The sequence below is a fragment of the Phoca vitulina genome, unplaced genomic scaffold, assembly GCF_004348235.1.
Source record: "Phoca vitulina isolate PV1807 unplaced genomic scaffold, GSC_HSeal_1.0 scaffold11, whole genome shotgun sequence".
NCBI classification, from domain to species: Eukaryota; Metazoa; Chordata; class Mammalia; order Carnivora; family Phocidae; genus Phoca; species Phoca vitulina.
Window position 1 is genome coordinate 48,937,502 of NW_022589714.1, and position 19,631 is coordinate 48,957,132.

The window sequence follows — 19,631 nt, forward strand, 5'->3', positions numbered from 1 at the left end:
TCTTGGAGCCTTTCTTAGGGAGGAAAGGAATCCTCTAGCATGGAGGCTGAGATGACTGTCTCTTATTTTGGGTTTGAGTGGCTAGAGATGGGACTCTATAGGGAAATGGGCTAGTGTGGAATTCATAAGAGTAAAAAAATGGGGCATTTGGGGGCCAAAGGTAGAGCGGTGGGGCTGATGGGGCTACCAGTGAGGAGCCTGTGGGGCAGACTGAGGTCGGAGTCAGCGGGCACATATGTGGCCTGAGGTGGGCAGATGGGTGGGCAGACCTGTGGGTAGGTCGTCTATAGGATAGAACTATACTCCTGTGGTGTTTGGAGAAGGGCGGGGGCCTCTGAGGTCTCCTTGGCCTGGGGTCTCTGTGAGTCTCTGTGTCTCTGTCTCACTCACCCTTCCTCTCTCAAAGCAGCCCTTGTGTGTTGGTGTTTGCGGAGCTGCCACACTCAGGGGCCAGGCTAGGGCGGGGGGGGGGGGGGGGGGGGGGGGGGGAGGGGGGTGAAGGGGAGGGCAAGGCCGTGGTTTCCCGGCTCCTGGACTCAAAGGGCCTTTTTTCTGCCTGTCCGCCCCACCTCACCCACCCCACCCAGCTCTACTCTCCTGATTGCTCTGGCCCCTGCCCTGCCCTATGCTTCTCTGAAAATTTTGCTGGACTTTCTTTGGGATTTTTCCAATCTGGACCTGATGGCGTGAGGAGTGTGTGTACCAGGGAGCAAGTGAAGGAAAGGTGACCTTTGTCTTCCAAGGAGTTTGAGCCTGAGGAAGCTGAATTCTAGGTGGTTGGGGGGATGGCCTGGGTCTCAAATCTTTGGATCCAAGAGGTGGGGGTAATGGGGCAGGGTTGAAGTTCCAGGTGTGGGGAACTTGCCCGGGTTTTGGGCAAGGACTCTGATGGGATCCACAGATGTATGGCTCAGGGCCCTGGACCAGCTCCGGGTCCTCGTGGCAGCTTCTGCCCCCACCCCCTCACCCCCAGTCCATCTCCCAAGCCAGGGGTACAGGCTCCTGGGGTGGCTCTTTCTGCTATCTCCTTCCTCAGCATGGTCAGAGTTGTCCCCACCTCCCCAAATGCGGGCACTGAAGCAGTTTGGAGCCCCATCCCTTAAGATTTGCCTCTCTGGTCCCTCCCAAGTGGCCCCCCTGCACCTCCTGTGCCCAGGATGATCGATTGCCCAGATGTTGTTTATGCTGGAGATAGGGGAAAGAGGCCAAAGACCCAGAGACCCAGAGATATGGAAAGGGAGTGAGAGAGGGAGAAAGACAGGGGAGAGAAAAGCATAGAAAGAGCGTGAGGGAGGTGGAGGAAGACAGAAGAGACAGGGAGACAGAAAGATCAACAGATCCAGAGACAAGAAGAGTGAGAGAGAGAAGGGGAGATGGTGGAGAGTAGAGAGAAATCCACAGGTTGAAAGACAGAGATGGGGAGAGACTGAGCGAGACACACTGGGAGGGAGATGGGCAGGGGTCATGTGGAGCTGAACACAGGGCCAGTGCTGCCCTCTTCCAGGTGACTCTGGTTTCCTATCCATCCAGGGCCCATTCAGGGGAAAGTAAGGGAGAGGTGACCTTTGCCTTCAGGGAGCTTGAGCTCCAGGAAGCTGAGTTCTGGACTCCAAATACCCCCATATCTTGGCGCTCCTGAAGGTGTGTCCCTTCTCCTGATCCTCATGGACTCTCCCAGGTGCACGCCCTGTGGATGTGCTCCGGGCCCTGAGGTTCCCCTCCCTTCCTGATGGCGTCCGGATGGCAAGAGGCATCTGTCTGGCTGATGTGGCCTACCGAGTATCCCGACCAGCCCAGCTCAGTGCACCCACCCACCAGCTCTTCCCAGGTATGGGTGACATGCTGGAGTAGCGAGAGCTGGGGGAGGCCCTGGAGTGGGGTCTAGAATCAGACACCAGAAGGGAAAGGTTTTATGGCTCTTTTTGCCTCTCATTCCACCTGGTTGTGTCTCTCTCGGGTACCAGGAGGTTTTCCCAAAGATTTCTCATTGCTGACTGCTGTCCGGACCCGCCCTGGCCTCCAGGCTCCTCTCCTGACTCTCTACAGTGCCCAGGGTGTCCAACAGCTGGGCCTGGAGCTTGGCCGACCCTTCCGCTTCCTGTATGAGGACCAGACTGGACGGCCTCGACCCCCGGCTCAGCCAGTCTTCCGAGGCCTCAGCCTAGCAGATGGCAAGTAAGTCAGTTTGCTCCTCTGGTCTGCCTGGACTGGCCCTTCAGGAGCTCCCCTCTGGCCACTGGCCCCAGAACCCCCACTCCCTGAACTAGGAAGCCTTTTGGCCACACCTCACCTACCTACTGCCCAAACTTCAGATGCTTCTGGCCCAGAGTTTGGGCTTTAGAGTTTAAATCCTTGCATGTAGTACTAGCCTGTGCCTTGGGCAAGTTAACTTTTTTAAGCCTCAGTTTCTATGGCTATAACATAGGGATGATAGAATCACGACAATCAAATGAGAAAAGTGTTGCCTGGTGCCTGGTGCATTGTAAACGCTCAATAAATAGCCACCATGATTCCTACTACTATTATCATTGGCTCCAACCTTTCCATCATCTGCTCTCCAGCCCTGTTGACTCCCCCCACACCCTCAGTCAGTCAATTGAACCACTTCCCCCATGACCAGGTGGCACCGTGTGGCTGTGGCTGTGAAGGGCCAGTCTGTCACCCTCATAGTTGACTGCAAGAAGCGAGTCACCCGGCCTCTCCCCCGAAGTGCTCGTCCACTGTTGGACACCCACGGAGTGATTATCTTTGGTGCCCGTATCCTGGATGAAGAAGTGTTTGAGGTAACCAGAACATAGAACAGAGTGGTTTCTGATCCCACATCTTGTGCCTATTCTCCTTCTGGCCCCAGTACTCCATCTTCTTATAGCCTAGCCCTTCATTTGAGCTCTCATGAATCTCTATTTCCATTTCCTATCCTCAGGGCTAATTTTCTCTGTAGGACAATTAGGTGCCCACTTATATGGCAGGACAGCTGTCTTTATCAGTCTTCATGAATCTGCCTGTCCATTCATCCCTTCAACCAATCTCTCTATCTGCACCCACTCATTCATAGACTCATCTAATACCCATCCATCCATTTATGCACTCACTCACCAATCAAGCATTCAGGTTTGTACCCACTCTCTTGCCCATCTTCCTCTGCCCGGCCACTTTCTTCTTCACTCATCCATCATCTTTATCCCATCCATTTATTCACTCATTCATCCACCCACCCAGCCCATCTACCCATGCATGCGAGGATGCATGTATTCACCCATCCCCTCATTCACCCACCCATCTCCTCACCCACCCACTTTCCATCCAACCATTCACTCATTCATTTACATATTCACTTCCATCCATCTATCTACCAATCTGTTTCCTCTACTCCATACCTCCATTTATCTACCCACCAATCCTCCCATTCATTCATTCACCATCCACCAACTCTCCCATTCAGTCAGTCATGCATTTGAGCCCCCATTCATTCACCCACTGACCCATCCATCCATCCATCCATCCATCCATCCATCCATCCTTCTATCCATCCACCTGTCCATCCATCCACCCACCCAGCCAGTCAATATTCTCTGAATACCTGCTGTCCCAGGGTCAAGGGGAACACAGAAGAATAATAGAAGGTCTCTATTATTCTCAGGAGCTCCCAGTTCCTCTTTGAGGATGAGATAATAACCCCAAACTATAATACAAGGCAAGATATGCTAAGTACCATGTGTGGGCACAAATAAATGCCATTGGAATTCAAAAGTGGCTTCCCTCTCCCCCATTTCTAGAGGTCCTGAGAATTCTCATCATCACTGCCATTGGAAGGTCAAAGCAACTAAGGCTGGGCCACTGTTTCCAGAAGCCTTTGTGGAAAGGTCCATGCATTACCACAGTGTTGGATTTAGAGTTGGAATGTTTGAATTCTAGTCCTGAGTCTACCATTGCAAGTGACCTTGGGCCAGTCATTGCCTCTTTGAGCTTTCCTGAATGGAATATTTGAACAATAGGCATTGTCCTACTGATTTTCCCAGTTGTGGTGAAGGTCCAGTGGAATTATGGATGGGAAAGTCCTTTGAAAATGAAAAGGGCTGTGTACATGGGAGGGCTGATAATGATCTTCTCCCATTATGTCCTTTTACCTAGGATTGGCTCTTACCCTGTGTCCCAGACTTGACCCTCTGTCTCTCTCTGAAACCCTCTCTGCCTCCCTCCATTGATGTTCGTTCCCCATGTCTTTGCAGGGTGATATCCAGGAGCTTGTCATTGTCCCAGGGGTGCAAGCTGCTTACGAATCCTGTGAACAGAAGGAGCTGGAGTGTGAAGGAGCATGGAGGGAGAGACCTCAGAAACAACAGTCTCACAGGGCCCAGAGATCTCCAAAGCAGCAGCCATCAAGACATCATAGGCCACAAAACCAGGAACCTCAGCGACAGGTGAGGGAGCTGGGCGAACCCCAAACCACAGCACGCTCCAGGGAGGGAAGGTACCCAGACACCTCCCCAGGGGAATTTCCCCAATGTTCCAGAGCTCCCCATCCTATTTTGGGCTCCTGTTCCCCCCTTCACTGGAGCCACTCCAACCACACCTCCCTCTCCCAACCATCACTCCCTCTTCCCAGTCCTCATTCATCAACCTTTTTATTTTCAATTAAAAATAAAAAGAGTCATTATGAAAGACTTCATGGCTGGGAGCTGTGTCCCCTGCTTGCATCTCCTTTCCTCTGCCAGTCTTTCTGGAACTGTGTCCTTGGTCTTCCCATCCCTTCCTTGAATTAAGAGATTGGGGGGCAGTGTGTGGGGGGGGGATAAGATGTGGGGACAGAGGATGGGAGAGCAGAGTAGGGGAGAGACAGAACCAGAGAGACAAAAGTTGAAATGGTAAGACCTAGGAGGAGAAATGGGGAGGAGCAGGAGATAGAGAAAGTTCCAGAAGAGTGCTGGGTCCATGCAATTCTGTGTTGGGGCCCAGTCTCTGGCCCCCTGCATGTGGAGGTGCAGAATAAAGGGCTGGGTGGCGGGGGGTGGGGAGGGAGGGAAAGGAGACTCTGGATTGGGTGGGGTCCAGATGGTTAGGGTGACAGATATGATCTGGGGTCAGTGGTCTGAAGGTTAGAGGGTCAATCTCTTAATCATGTCTGCTTCTGTTCCACATGTGGGACCCACGCCCCCACCTCTCCCCATCTCTCTCCTGACCCCCAACCTCTCCTTTCATCCCAACTCCTACCCCATTTCCAAACTCCCACACCATCCCCTTCTCTCCCTCTCCTCACCCTTATACCCCTACCTCTTCCTACTATTCCCACTGCCCATTCCCGAACCTCAGCCCACTGAGTCTTTCTACTATGACTACGAGACCCCCTATTATGATGCGAGGACTGCAGGGACGACCCCTAATTATCAGGTAAACTTGAGGGATCCCTTCATTTCTTCCCTTCCTCCCACCACTCCTTGTAAACATCTCCTATGGCACCTTCCTCCCCTCTTAACATGTGGGGAGAGACATCATATATTTAGATTATGGGAGTGTCCTCACTGCCCCCTCCCATGTCTCTCTGCTACAGAGGCCACCGAGCCCCAACCACAGGGCTCCCCCTCCCCCCAGGGGGCGTCGGACCCCTCCCAGAAAGCCTACCCCACCTGCCAAGAGGTCAGCAGCCCAGCAGGCGCCCCCCTCACCAGGCTGGAGGCCCTCTCGAATTGGAGGTTCCGGCCCAGCACGGGGCCTGCCTCCCCCCTTCCGACGCCCAGCTCGGCAGGCAGCTCCCCCCACTGCCCGGGCCCCCCCCAGGACCAGAGGAAGCGGTTACCGGCAGGTAGAGCTGGGGCATCCAGATCTGTGCCCCCAAACCTCTATGACCTTGGAGATTTACTCTCCCCAAACTGTCCCCCCTCCAAAGGGGCTGCAAGATCTGTGATTACCCCCACCCCCCAAGTACAGACAGACACTGCCCACAGTGGGGGACAAGGTGCTGCTTTGCCTCCCCTCCCGCTAACCTCTCTCCTTCCTTTCCACCCCATGTTACTCTTCTCCCCCTTCTCCTTGGGGTTAGGACCCCTCCCCAGGTGAAGAGGAAGGAATCCTGGAATCAAGCCCCTTGCCACCCCCTGAGGAGGTAACTCCATCCCCCACCCTCACCCTAGCTGGGGGCAGTGGGCATCTGTGACCCACTCCCCTTGCCCCATGTCATCTCAGTGAAATAGCTCTTCCTCTGGCTGGAGGGCTCCTTGTCATATCCAACTGTGGTCTTCCAGTCACTCCAGACCTATCAACCTGCTTGTCTTTCTAAGTACAGCCATTTTTCTTCAGTGTCCATGTCTCCTTCCATTATTCTTTGATTCTGGAACAACTTCTTCCCCATGTTGGTGTCAAAAGGTTTTCATCATATTTCTGTTCCCAGGAGTTTTCTGTCCATGTTGTCACTTTTTCTGTTCTCTGTTTTTCCATCCATTTCTTTGATTATTCTCTGGACTCCTTTGTCTACCATTATCTCCACAGACTGTCTACTCTGTGTCCAGCCCTCTGGCCACCCTTCGTCCTTCTTGTAATTCATCATTTCTTCCCACCAGTCCCATTTTTGGGGCATCCCTCCTCATTTGGGGCCTTTGATGGCCCTCCCCTTTCTGTACAACCACTTCCCTCGCTCTTCTTGGGAGAAAAATTCCAGTCCCAGTTATCCTCAGAATCCTTTGGGCCAGAAGTTGCCACACTGTCGGGTCCAGGGAAAACCTCCTCTCAGCCCTAATGCCCCCATCTACCCCTCTCCCTCCCCATCCCCGGGAAGGAGCAGACAGATCTCCAGGTCCCCTCCACAGCCGACAGGTTCCTGACAGAGGAATATGGGGAGGGTGGCACAGACCCCCCATCAGGGCCCTACGAATACACCTATGGCTATGGGGACGATTATCGTGAGGAGATGGAGCTTGGCCCTGCCCTGTCTGCGGAGACAGCCCCCTCAGGAGCCGTAAGTGAAAGGAGCTCCTCTTCCATTCTTGACCTCCAGTGGGAGCTGTAAGAATTGCTTCCTGTTGTTTCTGATTATTGTCTATTGGCTGCAAGCTACTTCCCATTGATGATTTGCCTTTTTCTGTTCACATGAGATGTATATGTTGCTTGAAAGGATGACTTTCTGCTTTCCCTTGCCAAATATCTTGCCCTGTGACACCTCATGGATCCTTCTGCCCAGGGCAATTGGGATTTTTTTTTTTTTCTTTTTTAATCCTATGGCCACTTCCTGTCTTTCTTGGCCACTTTCTGTCTCAATCAAGCTGTATTTCATAAAGCTTTTGGCCAATAATCCCCTACTTTTTGTCCATTGTCAGTTTGTCTCCATCATTTCTTCTTGGTAAAAACAATTTCTTATCCATGTTGCTGCCAAATGATCTAACTTCCTATGTCATGTTTTCTAACTTACAGGTCACCCCCTGTCTGTCCTTTCCTGTCTTCCTTGGCCATGGCATCCATCTTGGTGACTGTGACAGTTTGTACTGAAAGGGACTTATTTACGTTTTGGCTCTAGTTTTTCATGCTGTCTTGTAACAATTTCCTTTGCTAATAAGCCACTTCCTGTGTGTCTCAGGTCATCCAAATCATAAAGTCTCCATTGTGGGCCTAGATATTTATCATGGCTACTTCCTGTGTGTACTAGCCTTGATGTTCGTGTTTTCTGGAAGAATTGCCTTTCGTTGTCATAATCCTCTTTCCAGGAGTCACTTTTTGTCTGTTTTGTGAACTTCTTCTTTCTCTTGGTCGTGGTAGCCATGTTGTTGTTGAAGGTCCACTTCCTGGATCTTCTTTTCTTGGCTGCTTCCTGTCTGTCCAACCATTTCCTGTTTGTCCAGTTCATTTTCTAACCATCTTGGCCATGTTTAATTTTTCTTGGCCCTGGCATCATTCTTGCTTCCAAGTGTTTGTCCCTTTGAAATGTCTCCCTTAATTGTTTCGCATGTCTTCAACCACTCCCTCTCAGTTGGGAAATTTCCTATCTACTCCATTCATCTTTTGCTTGCCTTGCAATTAGAGCTGCCTCCTCTACCCTGCTGCCTCGTCCTACAATTTCCTTCTCTAATATTGCCACCCTTGACCCTATGCTGCCTTTCCCTTTTGCTGCTTTCTGGAAATTTGGGGTTGATCTGGGATATGGGAGAGTTTGGAAATTCATCACTGCTGTTTGGTCAGGATGGAGGTGGAGGGGTGCATTCTGAAGATCTTTGTTGGGAGAGTTGGGGGCTGGTGGGGGATGATTTCCATTCTTCCCATCCTAATCTTGGTTCTGGCCTTAGTGTTGGGGGTGGGCATCTGAGAAGTGTGGAAAAGAAGGAACTGGTGGGCTTGGAGTATAAATGAGGGCCAGAGGAAGGGTGTAGTGTCCTTGCTGGGAGAGGAACTGGGGGTCTGCTCTGGGGCTTGAGCAATAGCCCAAGAGCTGTATTTTTCCAAACACCAGTTATGAGGTCTGACTTTGGGATATCAGTGGGGACTGTCCTCCAATTCTACTTAGAGTATGGATGTTTAACCTCTGGAGAGTTTTTAACTTGTGAACCCCTTGAAATTCTAAGAAAAATTCTGTGCACAAGGGTATATACTTTTTCTTTCCTGGAAAAGACTTTTTGGATTATATCAGATTCTCATATGGATCCATGCCCTCCCTTCAAACCCCAATAAAAATCAATCCACAACCTTAGAGAGATGCTTATTTGGTGGATTGCAGTAAGGGTGAGGTAGTTGATAGTTTCTTAAAGTTCTAAGAATTCCTGGAGTCAGAGAGCGTTTGGGGAATAGGGTAGGGTCCTCCAGAAGAGGGTTTGGGAAGGTTGGGGGGGGGGTTGGAATTCCAGGAAGGGTGTGAAGAGGTCGTTAGGGAGATGAGGAAGTTTGTTTGCTAAGATGGGGCTGGGAATTGGGAGGTGGAGAGCCATGAGATCTCCTTGGAAGGCCTGGGAGGTCTGCGAAGAGGGAGTCTTAGAGGAGGGCTGGGAGATTTTACAGGTAGGGTTGGGGAGGTCTCCAGAGAATCTGAGAGTGAAAGAAGGTGGGAGTTGGGTTGGGGGCAGTCCTGGTGTCCTGGCTGCTCACAGGCCCCGCTGGGGGTTACATGTGTGTCTCCTTCAGGCTGCCCGTGGACCCCGGGGGCTGAAGGGAGAGAAGGGGGAGCCTGCGGTGCTGGAACCTGTAAGTCACTGTTGGTCACTGAGCTGAAGGCAGGGGAAAGAAGAAAAGGAGGTGGGGGTGCTAGCCCTGTAGCCTCTGACTTTTAACCTTTGGCTCTACAGGGTATGCTAGTGGAGGGGCCTCCTGGCCCAGAAGGCCCTGCGGTAAGTGTAGCTGTGACCCATTAGCCTCCATTCTTTTCTCAGAGACCCTTCTTACAAACTCATCTATGCCTTTTCCACATATGTCCAGGCCTCCTTCTCAGAACTCTGGAGAATCCTTCCAAAGCTTCCCAGATCCTCAAATCTCTTTTGTAGAGACCACCCCTCAGCCACATACCCCTCTTCTATCTGAATGCCCACACCTGACCCACTCCTTTTTTGTTCCTCAGGGGTTGATTGGTCCCCCTGGCATCCAGGGCAACCCAGGCCCAGTTGGAGACCCTGGCGAGAGGGTAAGGGAGTAGCATGTGTGTGGGGAGGGGGGCGGGGGGAGGACTGCAGAGGCGCCTCTGGTACCCAACAGGGGCACCAAGCTCAGTAATTCCTCATTAACTGGCTGACTAATGAACAAGGGGCTGGCGTGGTCCCCAGCACCCAGAAAGGAGGACAGGCTCTGGTTGGGGAGCAGAGTAATCTGTTGTCTCACCCTCATTTTTCTGTATGGGGGTGGGAGGGTTCAAGAAAGGTGTAGAGAAGTCTATATTTATTCTGTAGAGGGCTTCACAATGATGCCAGGACCCTAACATTCCCTAACTGTCACCTATCCTCATTTTCTCCCTATTCCAGGGCCCCCCTGGCCGAGCAGGGCTCCCTGGATCGGATGGGGCCCCTGGCCCTCCTGGCACATCTCTCATGCTCCCAGTGAGTTGTCTTCTGGGCTTTGGAATGGGAAGGGCAGGGGAATTGTGTTCTGTCACCAAGAACCAGAAGACCAGGAAAGCTAAGGAGGAGTTTCTAAAGACCACCAACACAATGAGATTGATCTTTGAGGTGGATGGACTAGGGACTCATTAGATGACCTAGAATCAAACATGAATCATCTAGAACTGGGCAGAAAATCCCACATTTCAGGGACTCTAGAACCAAAGGAGAGTTTTTCTGGAGGAAGAAGCCAGAGAGTGGGGGAGGGAGACAGGAGTAGAGTTTCTGAAAACCTCTACATGATTATCTGAAAACCTTCCATGGGAGACACTGGACGAGGGCATGGGGTGGGGGGTGTCCCTGAACCTGGGAGATGGGGCAGAAGTGCTGGATGAAGCTTTTGGCTGGGAGGGTCACATGGGTTTCCTGGAAGAGAATCTGGACCTTTCTTTCTCTCTGCCCCTCAGTTCCGGTTTGGCAGTGGTGGGGGTGACAAGGGCCCTGTGGTGGCAGCCCAAGAAGCTCAGGCCCAGGCAATTCTGCAGCAGGCACGTGTAAGTAAGGCTGGAGGGGATGTTGGTGAAGGGAGGGCAAGTGAAGACTTCAGGAGGGGTTGGAAGGGTAGGTTGGAGTAAATGTGGGGCAGGGTAAGGTCTGGGTTGGTTTGGGGCTGAGAGGGAGGTTGGGGAGAATACAAGGCAGTAGAATGAGGATTAGGAGTGGAAAGGTGAATTTGGAACGTGTACTGGGGTTGGGAGTTCTCCTGCTGCCTCTTCCTCAGCTCTGCTATGTCCCCTGCTCCCCTAGCTGGCGCTCCGGGGACCCCCTGGCCCCATGGGATACACAGGCCGCCCTGGACCCTTGGTGAGTGTGTTGGATATTGGGGTAGGGAGTTCTTTATTTGTGTGTCGGGGTACAGATAGTTCTGGAAAGGGACCAAGTTGAAAGTTATTTTGCTACTTTGGGGGAGGGCTTTGAAGTCATTGTTGGGTGTGTCCTTCAACATAGCCACTCTCTCTTCTCTGTCACAGGGACAACCCGGGAGCCCTGGCCTGAAAGGAGAATCGGGAGACCTAGGACCTCAGGTGACAAGCCCCACCCATCTGATCCCCCATCCAGTGCCTCCCTTTCCAACTATGCCCTTTAACTCTGCCCCTGAGTCTCTCTCACCAGGGCCCTAGAGGACCTCAAGGCCTCACAGGCCCTCCTGGCAAGGCTGGGCGAAGGGTAAGTGGGTGTGTGGTGGGTGTGGATGGGAGACAGGACCCAGAGTGTGGGGGCCTGTGCCTCTGTTTGCTCTGACACTTCCTTTGCACCCCCAGGGCCGAGCAGGTGCTGATGGAGCCCGAGGGATGCCTGGAGAACCTGGAGTGAAGGTGACAAGCATGGGTCCCTCTCTGATGCCTGTGACTTCTAGCCCCATCTAAGCTCATTGTTTTCTGGGCATGACCAAGTTCCCAGGGTTTCCCCATGAAGTGGCACCTCCCCACTCAGGACACAGTAGGGAGGGATGGGGTGGAAAAAGAGCTGGGACCTCACTCGGGCTGCCGCTCTTCCTCTAGGGTGACCGAGGTTTTGATGGACTCCCAGGGCTACCTGGGGAGAAGGGACACCGGGTGAGTATATTGGGGGTCATGCATTGTGATGAGGGGGTAGACCTTCTGTGGAGGGGTGGGGAGGTAGGGAGCTCAAGGCAAGGGAAGGAAGCTGAGGGTCCCTGCAGGAGCTCAATGGGTGAAACCGGTTGGTTAATTGAAGAGGGTCAGTTTCTGACTGTGCTGGGGGCTCTGAGGCCCCTCTTATCTGTTCCCCCATTTTCCAGGGTGATACTGGTGCCCAGGGCCTTCCTGGCCCCCCTGGTGAGGATGGAGAGCGGGTAAGTATTGTGGCCAGGGCAGGGGCTCAGTATGGGAGAGGCGTGGAGGATGAGGCTGATTCACCATGTCCTCCTCCTCCAGGGAGATGATGGGGAGATTGGGCCTCGAGGACTGCCTGGAGAGTCGGTGAGTGTCCAGGGGGTCGAGGGTGGGGCTCTGAGGATGCCAAGGGAGGGATATGGACACAAAAGGGACATATTATCTCTTGCCCATGCATGTCATATCTTCCCCTCACCTGGTTGCAGGGACCTCGAGGTCTCCTTGGCCCCAAAGGCCCACCTGGTATTCCTGGACCCCCGGTATGTGACTATCCCTGACTTCTGACCTTGACCTCACCCCCTGACCTTTCCAACTCTCCACCTTTCCTAGCTGCCTCTCCTCCCCTACATTTAGTTCTCCCTCCCTGGCCCCCCCTAGCTCTGCTCCAGCCTTTAATCCCAGGTGCCCTTGCAGGGTTCTATGGTACAGTGCACCAAAGGCTCTGAGCATAGCTTAAAAAAAAAATCCTCAAAGAAACAAAACAAAAGCCCACAAACCCACAGACCCATAGACCCACGCCCTGTGGATCTGGGCCGGCTATGTTTACTTAGGTTTGGGATGGACTGGAGGTCTGACCAATGTGAGGTTGCCCCGTCCCACCCTCTGGAGTGGCTGGGCCTCCCAGAAACCACAGGTCCTTCCAGGGCCCAGGCCTCACCTTCCAGCCTACTCACACCCCTCTCATGTTTCAGGGAGTCCGAGGCATGGATGGTCCCCATGGTCCCAAAGGGAGCTTGGTGAGTAATGGGCATGGAGAACCTTAGCCAAGGTCCTGTTTCCTTGGTGACCATTTTGACCCCCTGCCTGCTTCTGGTTCTTGTGCCCCTGCTGTCCCAGCTAGGACTCAGCTCTCTGCCCCAAGTTTGTTCTGTCACCATCTTCTTTTGACCTCTGCCTGATTGCCTGTTTCTAGGGACCCCAGGGAGAGCCAGGACCTCCTGGACAGCAGGGCACTCCTGGAACCCAGGTGAGTTGTCCTGTCCAACCCCTCCCCATCTTTAACAACTTCCCCTGGGCTTCCACAGTGGGTCACACCCTGGATAGAAATTAAGGGTCTCCAGCTCCACCGCTCATGCTCTGAATGGGGATGCTGGCTACAGGAGAAAGCAGCCCACCCCTGTGGGGCCCCTGTGACTTCTTTCTCTCTCTGTATAGGGTCTCCCTGGGCCCCAGGGTGCCATTGGGCCTCATGGAGAGAAGGTAAGTGACTGATTGGGGGATAGGGGATGAGCTGGGAGCGGGGGTTGAAGGGAGAGCCTTAAATGTGTGGCTAGGACTTCAGTCATGGTCTGATCTGGTCCCTCTTGTGGCCCTGTGCCTCCTCGTCTTCCTGCAGGGTCCTCGAGGGAAACCAGGGCTCCCTGGCATGCCTGGCTCAGATGGACCGCCGGTGAGTGGGTATCCACCTCTTAATCCAAATTCCACTTGACCCTCCACCCCAAGTGAATGACCTCCAAGTGCCTTTGGTGACTATCCACACAGTGTATCCCTGACACTGGGAGGTCACTGGTGGTGCCTGCCCCTGGTCAGTGGGCTTCATTAGGGTCATAAGGGGGAGAGGGGTTAAAGAAGTAAAGGGAGGGATGCAGGGAAGGTGACAGTGGCCAGTGGTCACATTCTCCTTCCCCTACCCCCAGGGTCACCCAGGAAAGGAAGGTCCTCCTGGAACCAAAGGAAACCAGGTGAGATCTTCCATACCTGCTTTCACCCCTGAGGGAGTTTCCACCCAGTCTTGGGCCCCAAAGTCCTTGGAATTTCCTTGTCTTATCATTCATGTGGCTCTGAAGTATTCTCGGTCCCATGCCCTGTATCCCTATTCAGACTCCAATGTTGTCTCTACCGTTTCTTCCACCCCCTGAGGCCTCCACAGTCACACCCTGAGACCCCTTTTTAGATACCTTTCTTTCTTCTTCCAGGGTCCATCTGGACCTCAGGGTCCTCTAGGATACCCGGGACCTCGAGGTGTCAAGGTAATGGACAACCAGGCTGGGAGATAAAGAACTGTGGTCGGGGGAGCCAGCTGGGGTCTCAGGAGCTCAATCCTTCCAATCTAACCTCTGTCTCCGATCTCTCTGTCTCTGTCTCCCTTCTAATTCTAGGGTGTGGATGGAATTCGTGGTCTGAAGGGTCATAAGGGTGAAAAGGTGAGAGATGTGCCCCCAGCTTCCTAGCACCTCCATCCTGTCCCACACCACCCCTTCTGCCCAGCTCTTCCCCACTTCCTTCCCTCCAGCCTGCCCTGCACTGCTCTCCAGCTCTGAAATCCACCCTTCCACCCACATTTTCTGAAATGCTCCATTTTACCTCCTGGCCCCCCATCATCTTTGGTGACCTCTCATCCCCATCTTTCTCAGGGCGAGGATGGCTTTCCTGGGTTCAAAGGGGACATGGGCGTGAAAGGTGACAGGGTGAGTAGAAACCCACACACTGGCCCTCCAACCCTAAGTCCTGATGTTCCTCCATGTTGGAGCCCCCAATCACCAGCCTATTTCCTGAAACCCCAGACTCCCCATCTCCAGTGCTCTTCTGCCTTGGAGTCTGACCCAGCAGGATGACAGCTTGCACAGTCTGCATCCCATCAGCCTGATAGTCACAATGCTCTCCCTGTCCCTGTGGGGCTCCCTGTCCTGCAGTAGCTTCTGGGACCCTACTCCGCTTCACCGGGGTCCACCTCTCCTCTTGGGGCCCAGCCCACACCATCAGTCTCTGACACTCCCCTCTTCAACTGTCTTACCCAGGGAGAGGTTGGAGTTCCTGGTTCCAGGGGAGAAGATGGTCCCGAGGGGCCGAAGGGACGCACTGGACCCACTGGAGACCCTGGCCCCCCCGGGCTCATGGGTGAAAAGGTGACAGGGGACAGGAGGGTATGAGGGCCTGGGCCCTGGGATCAGGATGGGCTTGGGGGTGCCAACAGCTGGAGTCAATGAGTCATTTGAAGACCTCTATACATTAATTATGCTCCTCTCTGTAGAAGGCACCCCCTGGCCACTGACAGTTGGGGGTGGGGGTGGGGATATATAAGAAGTCAAGGAAAAGTCCCTGTCGTGAGAATTTACGTGGCATAGAGGTGGGGACAAGGCATGAGGCTGGCATAAGGAATGTAGGTATAAGGCAGAGTGAAAATGTGTTCAGACTCAGAGCAGCAGGAATTGCAAGAAGGGAGAGTCAAAGAGGAGGTGAGCGCAGACCTGCAGAGCTAACTCTCGGTAAGCCCTCAACGGGGGCCAACACTGCGCCTGCTTGTCCTAAGCCTCCTGTTGCGGAGAGTGTTCACTGAGGCACCAGGAGGTGAAGAGGCTTGTTAGTAACACAGCCAGTGAGGGGCATGGCGTGGGTTTGAGCCCAGGCAGGCTGCAGAATCCCTGCTCCTAACCTCGGCTTCACCGCTGTCTGGGTAAGGCGGGCCCTGAAGCATCAGGAGGAAGGGGGGGTGCCGGGGGCTTGGGGTGGTGCAGACATGGGTGGGGGGCGGAGGTGGTCCTGAGTGTGGTGTGTGCGAACCTGCAAGGGGACTGGTCTTGGGGGCGTAGGAGTGTGTGCTGGGGAAGGAGAGCTGAGGTTGAGGGGTAGGAGGGGCTAGATCACGGTCCTGAGGAACTTGAAGGAGCTGCGGATTTAAAGACACAGAGGCGGCAAGATCCCAGCACCAGAGTTGGGGAAAATCCACTCTCAGGAAGGAGAGATGACAAAGGCCAGGCAGCCTGTGGAGTAGGAGATGAGGGGCCAGGGGCTGGAGATTTGCTGGGGAGGCTTGCTGGGTGGGGGCTGGCTCCCGTCTCTGGGGCTTGGGGTCTCCAGGGATGGTGTGGTGTCTGACCCATCTTGTTCCTAACTGCTCCTGTCTCTCCACAGGGCAAGCTGGGTGTTCCTGGTCTGCCTGGCTACCCTGGACGCCAGGGTCCCAAGGTGATATGGTGCCCCATTTGTGACCCCTCCTCCTCTTCCCTTCTCTGACCCCCGATTCCAGGAAGCACAGACTGACAGAGCAGTGGGGGACCCTAGAACGAATTTAGCCTAGCCCCATTCTACAGATGGGGGAACCGAAGGCCAGGCAGCAGCGGGGGTTTGTCCAAGGTCACCTAGTTATTGGAAGAGCACAGGCCTCCCACCCTACTGCCTCCATCACCTCTCCTGACCCCCGCGGGCTCTTCTAGGCCCTCCCCTTTCGTGATGTCTCAATTTTCTCCTTCTCCATCCTCCCCAGGGGTCCCTGGGATTTCCTGGTTTTCCTGGTGCCAGTGGAGAGAAGGGAGCCCGGGTAAGCTGGGGCAAGGGAGAGGGTGCGGAGGGCAGGCCTGTGGGTGGAATCACGCCCTGGTTGATGTGTTGTTTCTGCTTCCTTCCCACCAGGGCCTGTCGGGGAAGTCAGGGCCTCGGGGAGAGCGGGGCCCCACGGTGAGTGCAAGAGGCAGACATGTGGCTCAAGATCCAAGGAGGTCCAATTGGGTTTTTCTGACAACTCCTCTCCCCTCTCTCTAGGGTCCCCGGGGTCAGCGGGGACCCCGAGGTGCCACTGGGAAGTCTGGCGCTAAGGTTAGTGGTCTTGGCAGGGTTCCATCTGCCGTCTGCCCCTTAGCCCAGCTCCCTGTTGACTCCTCTGACCTCCAGCAGAGCTAGAAGGCAGTGCCTCTTGCCCTCTGACTCTCTTTCCCCCCAACAGGGAACATCAGGTGGTGATGGCCCCCATGGGCCCCCCGGAGAAAGGGTGAGTACAGCTTGAGTCTCCTGTTCCCCAGTGCTCCCCAGGGATCCTGAGTGGAGCCCTCGCTCTTTCACCCTGGTGGGGGGGTGAGGTGGGGGGAGCTGCACCCCGTGACCATTCTCCTGATTCAATCCGGCTCTTTCTCTAGGGTCTCCCTGGACCTCAAGGCCCCAATGGATTTCCTGGCCCCAAAGGACCTCCGGTAAGCTAACCTCTGACCTCTGACCTGCTTGGGTTCTGTGAATCCTTCTTCTCCAACCTCCTTCCAACCCAGAGTTCACCTGACACCTGAATCCCTTCTAGGGTCCCCCTGGGAAGGACGGGCTGCCGGGACACCCAGGCCAGAGAGGAGAAGTGGTAAGTAATGCCCCGGGCCCCCTCAGACCTTCCAGAGCTGTCTGGAAGGCCCACCAGGGAGGTTCTGCTGGCAGAGTGATCATCCTGGTGCTGCTCAGACCCATGGCCAAGGGCTCCGTGGTGACTCTGCCCTTCCCCCAGGAACCTGGGATCCATCCCACAGTGTCCATGCCTGATATACTTTGACCGCTCTCTCCCCTCTTCCTCTATCAGGGTTTCCAAGGGAAGACTGGCCCCCCTGGCCCTCCAGGGGTGGTGGGACCTCAGGTATGTCTGCCCCCTGGGGAGAGTGGGCCCCAGACCCTGGAGTCAGTTTGTCTGCCCCTCTTCTCCCTTGTCCCAATCACATGCCCCAGCCCCCGCTTTGCCTGACCTGGACGCCGGGGCTGGGATTTGGAGCAGGATCCCAACTGGGCCAGTTCTCATCTTGTGTCCCAAAGGGGCAGCTCCCCAGTGGGGACGCAGGGTGGTGCAGTTACCCCAAACTGGGGAATTACACGCCGGCGCAGTGGCCTAGGAGAGCCCCAGTAATTCCCCAGTAGCTTTGGGGCGGGGATAAAGCGGGTCCAGAGGGGTCATTTTAGGGTGGCAGGGTGGCCTCTTTGGGCAGGGAAGGGGGCAGAGGGTCTGAACTTGGAGTCTTTCTGTCTCTTTCTCAGGGAGCAGCAGGAGAAACCGGGCCCATGGGGGAGAGAGGTCACCCCGGCCCCCCAGGTCCCCCGGGAGAGCAGGGACTGACTGGAACAGCTGGAAAAGAAGGAACGAAGGTCAGGAAAGGGCCAGGCAGAGGGGAACTTGGGAGACCAGGGTTGGGGTGCTGAAGGGAACAGATAATTTGGGAATTGAGAAAGGCCAGAGACCTCTCTGTCCAATATGGGAGCATGGCTGTGGCTCATGACCTTTTGTTTCATCTTAGGGTGACCCTGGTCCCCCAGGGGCTCCAGGGAAGGATGGACCTGCTGGTCTGAGGGGCTTCCCAGGGGAGAGAGGCCTCCCCGGCACTGCCGTGAGTGTGATCCCGGTCTCCCAACAAGTCACGGGGCATCCTGGTGTCGCTCAGCGTCACCCCCACTCCCATTCCTCCGAGTCTGTCTCCTCTCCCCTCCCCTCATCCTTCCCTGCATGTCTCTTGGACCCTCATTCTTGTAATGTCCCCCCTGCCCGTCTCACATCTGTTGCTCCAAATCTCTGGTTCCTAGGGTGGATCCGGTTTGAAGGGCAACGAAGGTCCGGCCGGTCCCCCTGGCCCTGCAGTGAGTCTGGGAGTCCTGGGGGGCAGGAGGGAGGAACCAGGAAAGAGTGGGTGAGGAGGGATGAAGAGTGGCATCTGGATCTAGGCAAGACTGGGGACTGGGCAGAGGGGGTCTAGGATCAGCCATAGTGTATTCAATTTTGGGCTATTCTCCTGAGAACCAGGGTCAGAGCTCCTCTGGTGTGGGTGGACTATGGTGTCCTCCTTGGGGGTCTGACTCCATTTCCTGTCTCAGGGCTCCCCTGGGGAGCGAGGTGCAGCAGGATCTGGGGGACCCATTGGTCCCCCGGGGCGCCCAGGCCCACAGGGTCCCCCTGGAGCTGCAGGAGAGAAAGGTGTCCCGGTGAGTGTGGGGTCCCCAGGGAGAGACGCTGGGGAAGGGTCTGAGCTGTGAGCTGCTGGGCTATGGAGGGTTTCCTGTGAGGGTGTTTGAGGGTGAGGGTCATCTTCAGGTCATGACTCCTTTCTTCTTTTCCTACAGGGTGAGAAGGGCCCCGTTGGTCCAACTGGCCGAGATGGGGTACAGGGTCCTGTGGGGCTCCCTGGTCCTGCTGGACCCCCGGGTGTGGCAGGAGAGGATGGAGACAAGGTGTGGAACCTACAGACCCTGGGCCCAATCTTTCCAGATGAGATCGCTGATCTGGGCATGCCTCCCGCCCCCATCCCTGTCTTATCCTCCCTGCCCCACCCAGGGCCTTTCTCTAAGATCTCATCTGCCTTGTCCCCGCAGGGTGAGGTGGGAGACCCCGGACAGAAGGGCACTAAAGGGAATAAGGGTGAACATGTAAGTGACCATGACTTTTGACTTCTGACTTCTGGCCTTTAGCCTTGTTTCTACCTGGTTTCTGTCCCTGTTTTGGTGTCTCTGACTCTCCTTTTTACCCCAGGGCCCTCCTGGACCCCCTGGACCCCTTGGTCCTGTGGGGCAACCTGGAGCAGCGGTAAGTGACTGATGTCCCGTCTGCCCCCTCCCTGCCCACCCCCCAGGGGCGCTGGCAACTTCCAGTCTGCCCTCAGTTCCCCTTTGCCCTTGGGGTTGAGCTTGGGAGTGGGGGCTCTGGGCCTGGTGCCCAGCTCGGTGTGAGGTTTGTGAATAGAGAACTCCTAACCCACGACCATCTCTGTGTCCTCGTCCCTGCCCTCCCTCCACCTCAGGGAGCAGATGGGGAGCCTGGAGCTCGGGGACCCCAGGGACACTTTGGAGTCAAAGGTGATGAAGGAACGAGAGGATTCAATGGGCCCCCAGGTCCCATTGGCCTACAGGTGGGTTGGGGGGTAGAGGCAGGGGCTGAGAGGTGGGGTCAGGATGGGTCTGACGACCATCCCCTGCTGCTGAGGACTGGGGAGGTGGGGCAGAGGACTGGGGGGCATGTGGGATCGGAGGGAAGGGCACCGGAGGCTCCGTC

At 55.1% G+C, this 19,631-nt stretch overlaps 1 protein-coding gene across 9 annotated transcripts in view; it reads left to right on the top strand.

The window, feature by feature from the left end:
- COL11A2 (collagen type XI alpha 2 chain) overlaps nucleotides 1-19,631 on the top strand; it is a 29,155-nt gene that overhangs the window by 1,610 nt on the left and 7,914 nt on the right. For 3 of the 9 annotated variants that reach the window (XM_032410051.1, XM_032410052.1, XM_032410050.1), the window contains 45 exons: nucleotides 1,679-1,828; nucleotides 1,965-2,175; nucleotides 2,621-2,783; nucleotides 4,230-4,421; nucleotides 5,311-5,388; nucleotides 6,038-6,100; nucleotides 6,770-6,949; nucleotides 9,097-9,156; nucleotides 9,258-9,299; nucleotides 9,527-9,589; nucleotides 9,924-9,998; nucleotides 10,466-10,552; nucleotides 10,806-10,862; nucleotides 11,030-11,083; nucleotides 11,172-11,225; nucleotides 11,321-11,374; nucleotides 11,561-11,614; nucleotides 11,821-11,874; nucleotides 11,957-12,001; nucleotides 12,121-12,174; nucleotides 12,607-12,651; nucleotides 12,828-12,881; nucleotides 13,070-13,114; nucleotides 13,251-13,304; nucleotides 13,552-13,596; nucleotides 13,831-13,884; nucleotides 14,014-14,058; nucleotides 14,269-14,322; nucleotides 14,653-14,760; nucleotides 15,767-15,820; nucleotides 16,119-16,172; nucleotides 16,265-16,309; nucleotides 16,394-16,447; nucleotides 16,575-16,619; nucleotides 16,765-16,818; nucleotides 16,920-16,973; nucleotides 17,187-17,240; nucleotides 17,633-17,740; nucleotides 17,890-17,979; nucleotides 18,173-18,226; nucleotides 18,461-18,568; nucleotides 18,707-18,814; nucleotides 18,956-19,009; nucleotides 19,113-19,166; nucleotides 19,381-19,488. In XM_032410051.1, coding sequence (XP_032265942.1) covers nucleotides 1,679-1,828; nucleotides 1,965-2,175; nucleotides 2,621-2,783; nucleotides 4,230-4,421; nucleotides 5,311-5,388; nucleotides 6,038-6,100; nucleotides 6,770-6,949; nucleotides 9,097-9,156; nucleotides 9,258-9,299; nucleotides 9,527-9,589; nucleotides 9,924-9,998; nucleotides 10,466-10,552; nucleotides 10,806-10,862; nucleotides 11,030-11,083; nucleotides 11,172-11,225; nucleotides 11,321-11,374; nucleotides 11,561-11,614; nucleotides 11,821-11,874; nucleotides 11,957-12,001; nucleotides 12,121-12,174; nucleotides 12,607-12,651; nucleotides 12,828-12,881; nucleotides 13,070-13,114; nucleotides 13,251-13,304; nucleotides 13,552-13,596; nucleotides 13,831-13,884; nucleotides 14,014-14,058; nucleotides 14,269-14,322; nucleotides 14,653-14,760; nucleotides 15,767-15,820; nucleotides 16,119-16,172; nucleotides 16,265-16,309; nucleotides 16,394-16,447; nucleotides 16,575-16,619; nucleotides 16,765-16,818; nucleotides 16,920-16,973; nucleotides 17,187-17,240; nucleotides 17,633-17,740; nucleotides 17,890-17,979; nucleotides 18,173-18,226; nucleotides 18,461-18,568; nucleotides 18,707-18,814; nucleotides 18,956-19,009; nucleotides 19,113-19,166; nucleotides 19,381-19,488 — 3,392 coding nt within the window. Of the gene's footprint in view, nucleotides 1-1,678; nucleotides 1,829-1,964; nucleotides 2,176-2,620; nucleotides 2,784-4,229; nucleotides 4,422-5,310; nucleotides 5,389-6,037; nucleotides 6,101-6,769; nucleotides 6,950-9,096; nucleotides 9,157-9,257; nucleotides 9,300-9,526; nucleotides 9,590-9,923; nucleotides 9,999-10,465; nucleotides 10,553-10,805; nucleotides 10,863-11,029; nucleotides 11,084-11,171; nucleotides 11,226-11,320; nucleotides 11,375-11,560; nucleotides 11,615-11,820; nucleotides 11,875-11,956; nucleotides 12,002-12,120; nucleotides 12,175-12,606; nucleotides 12,652-12,827; nucleotides 12,882-13,069; nucleotides 13,115-13,250; nucleotides 13,305-13,551; nucleotides 13,597-13,830; nucleotides 13,885-14,013; nucleotides 14,059-14,268; nucleotides 14,323-14,652; nucleotides 14,761-15,766; nucleotides 15,821-16,118; nucleotides 16,173-16,264; nucleotides 16,310-16,393; nucleotides 16,448-16,574; nucleotides 16,620-16,764; nucleotides 16,819-16,919; nucleotides 16,974-17,186; nucleotides 17,241-17,632; nucleotides 17,741-17,889; nucleotides 17,980-18,172; nucleotides 18,227-18,460; nucleotides 18,569-18,706; nucleotides 18,815-18,955; nucleotides 19,010-19,112; nucleotides 19,167-19,380; nucleotides 19,489-19,631 lie in introns of those variants that run through there. The other 6 variants (XM_032410055.1, XM_032410054.1, XM_032410056.1 and 3 more) reach the window with 6 other exon arrangements.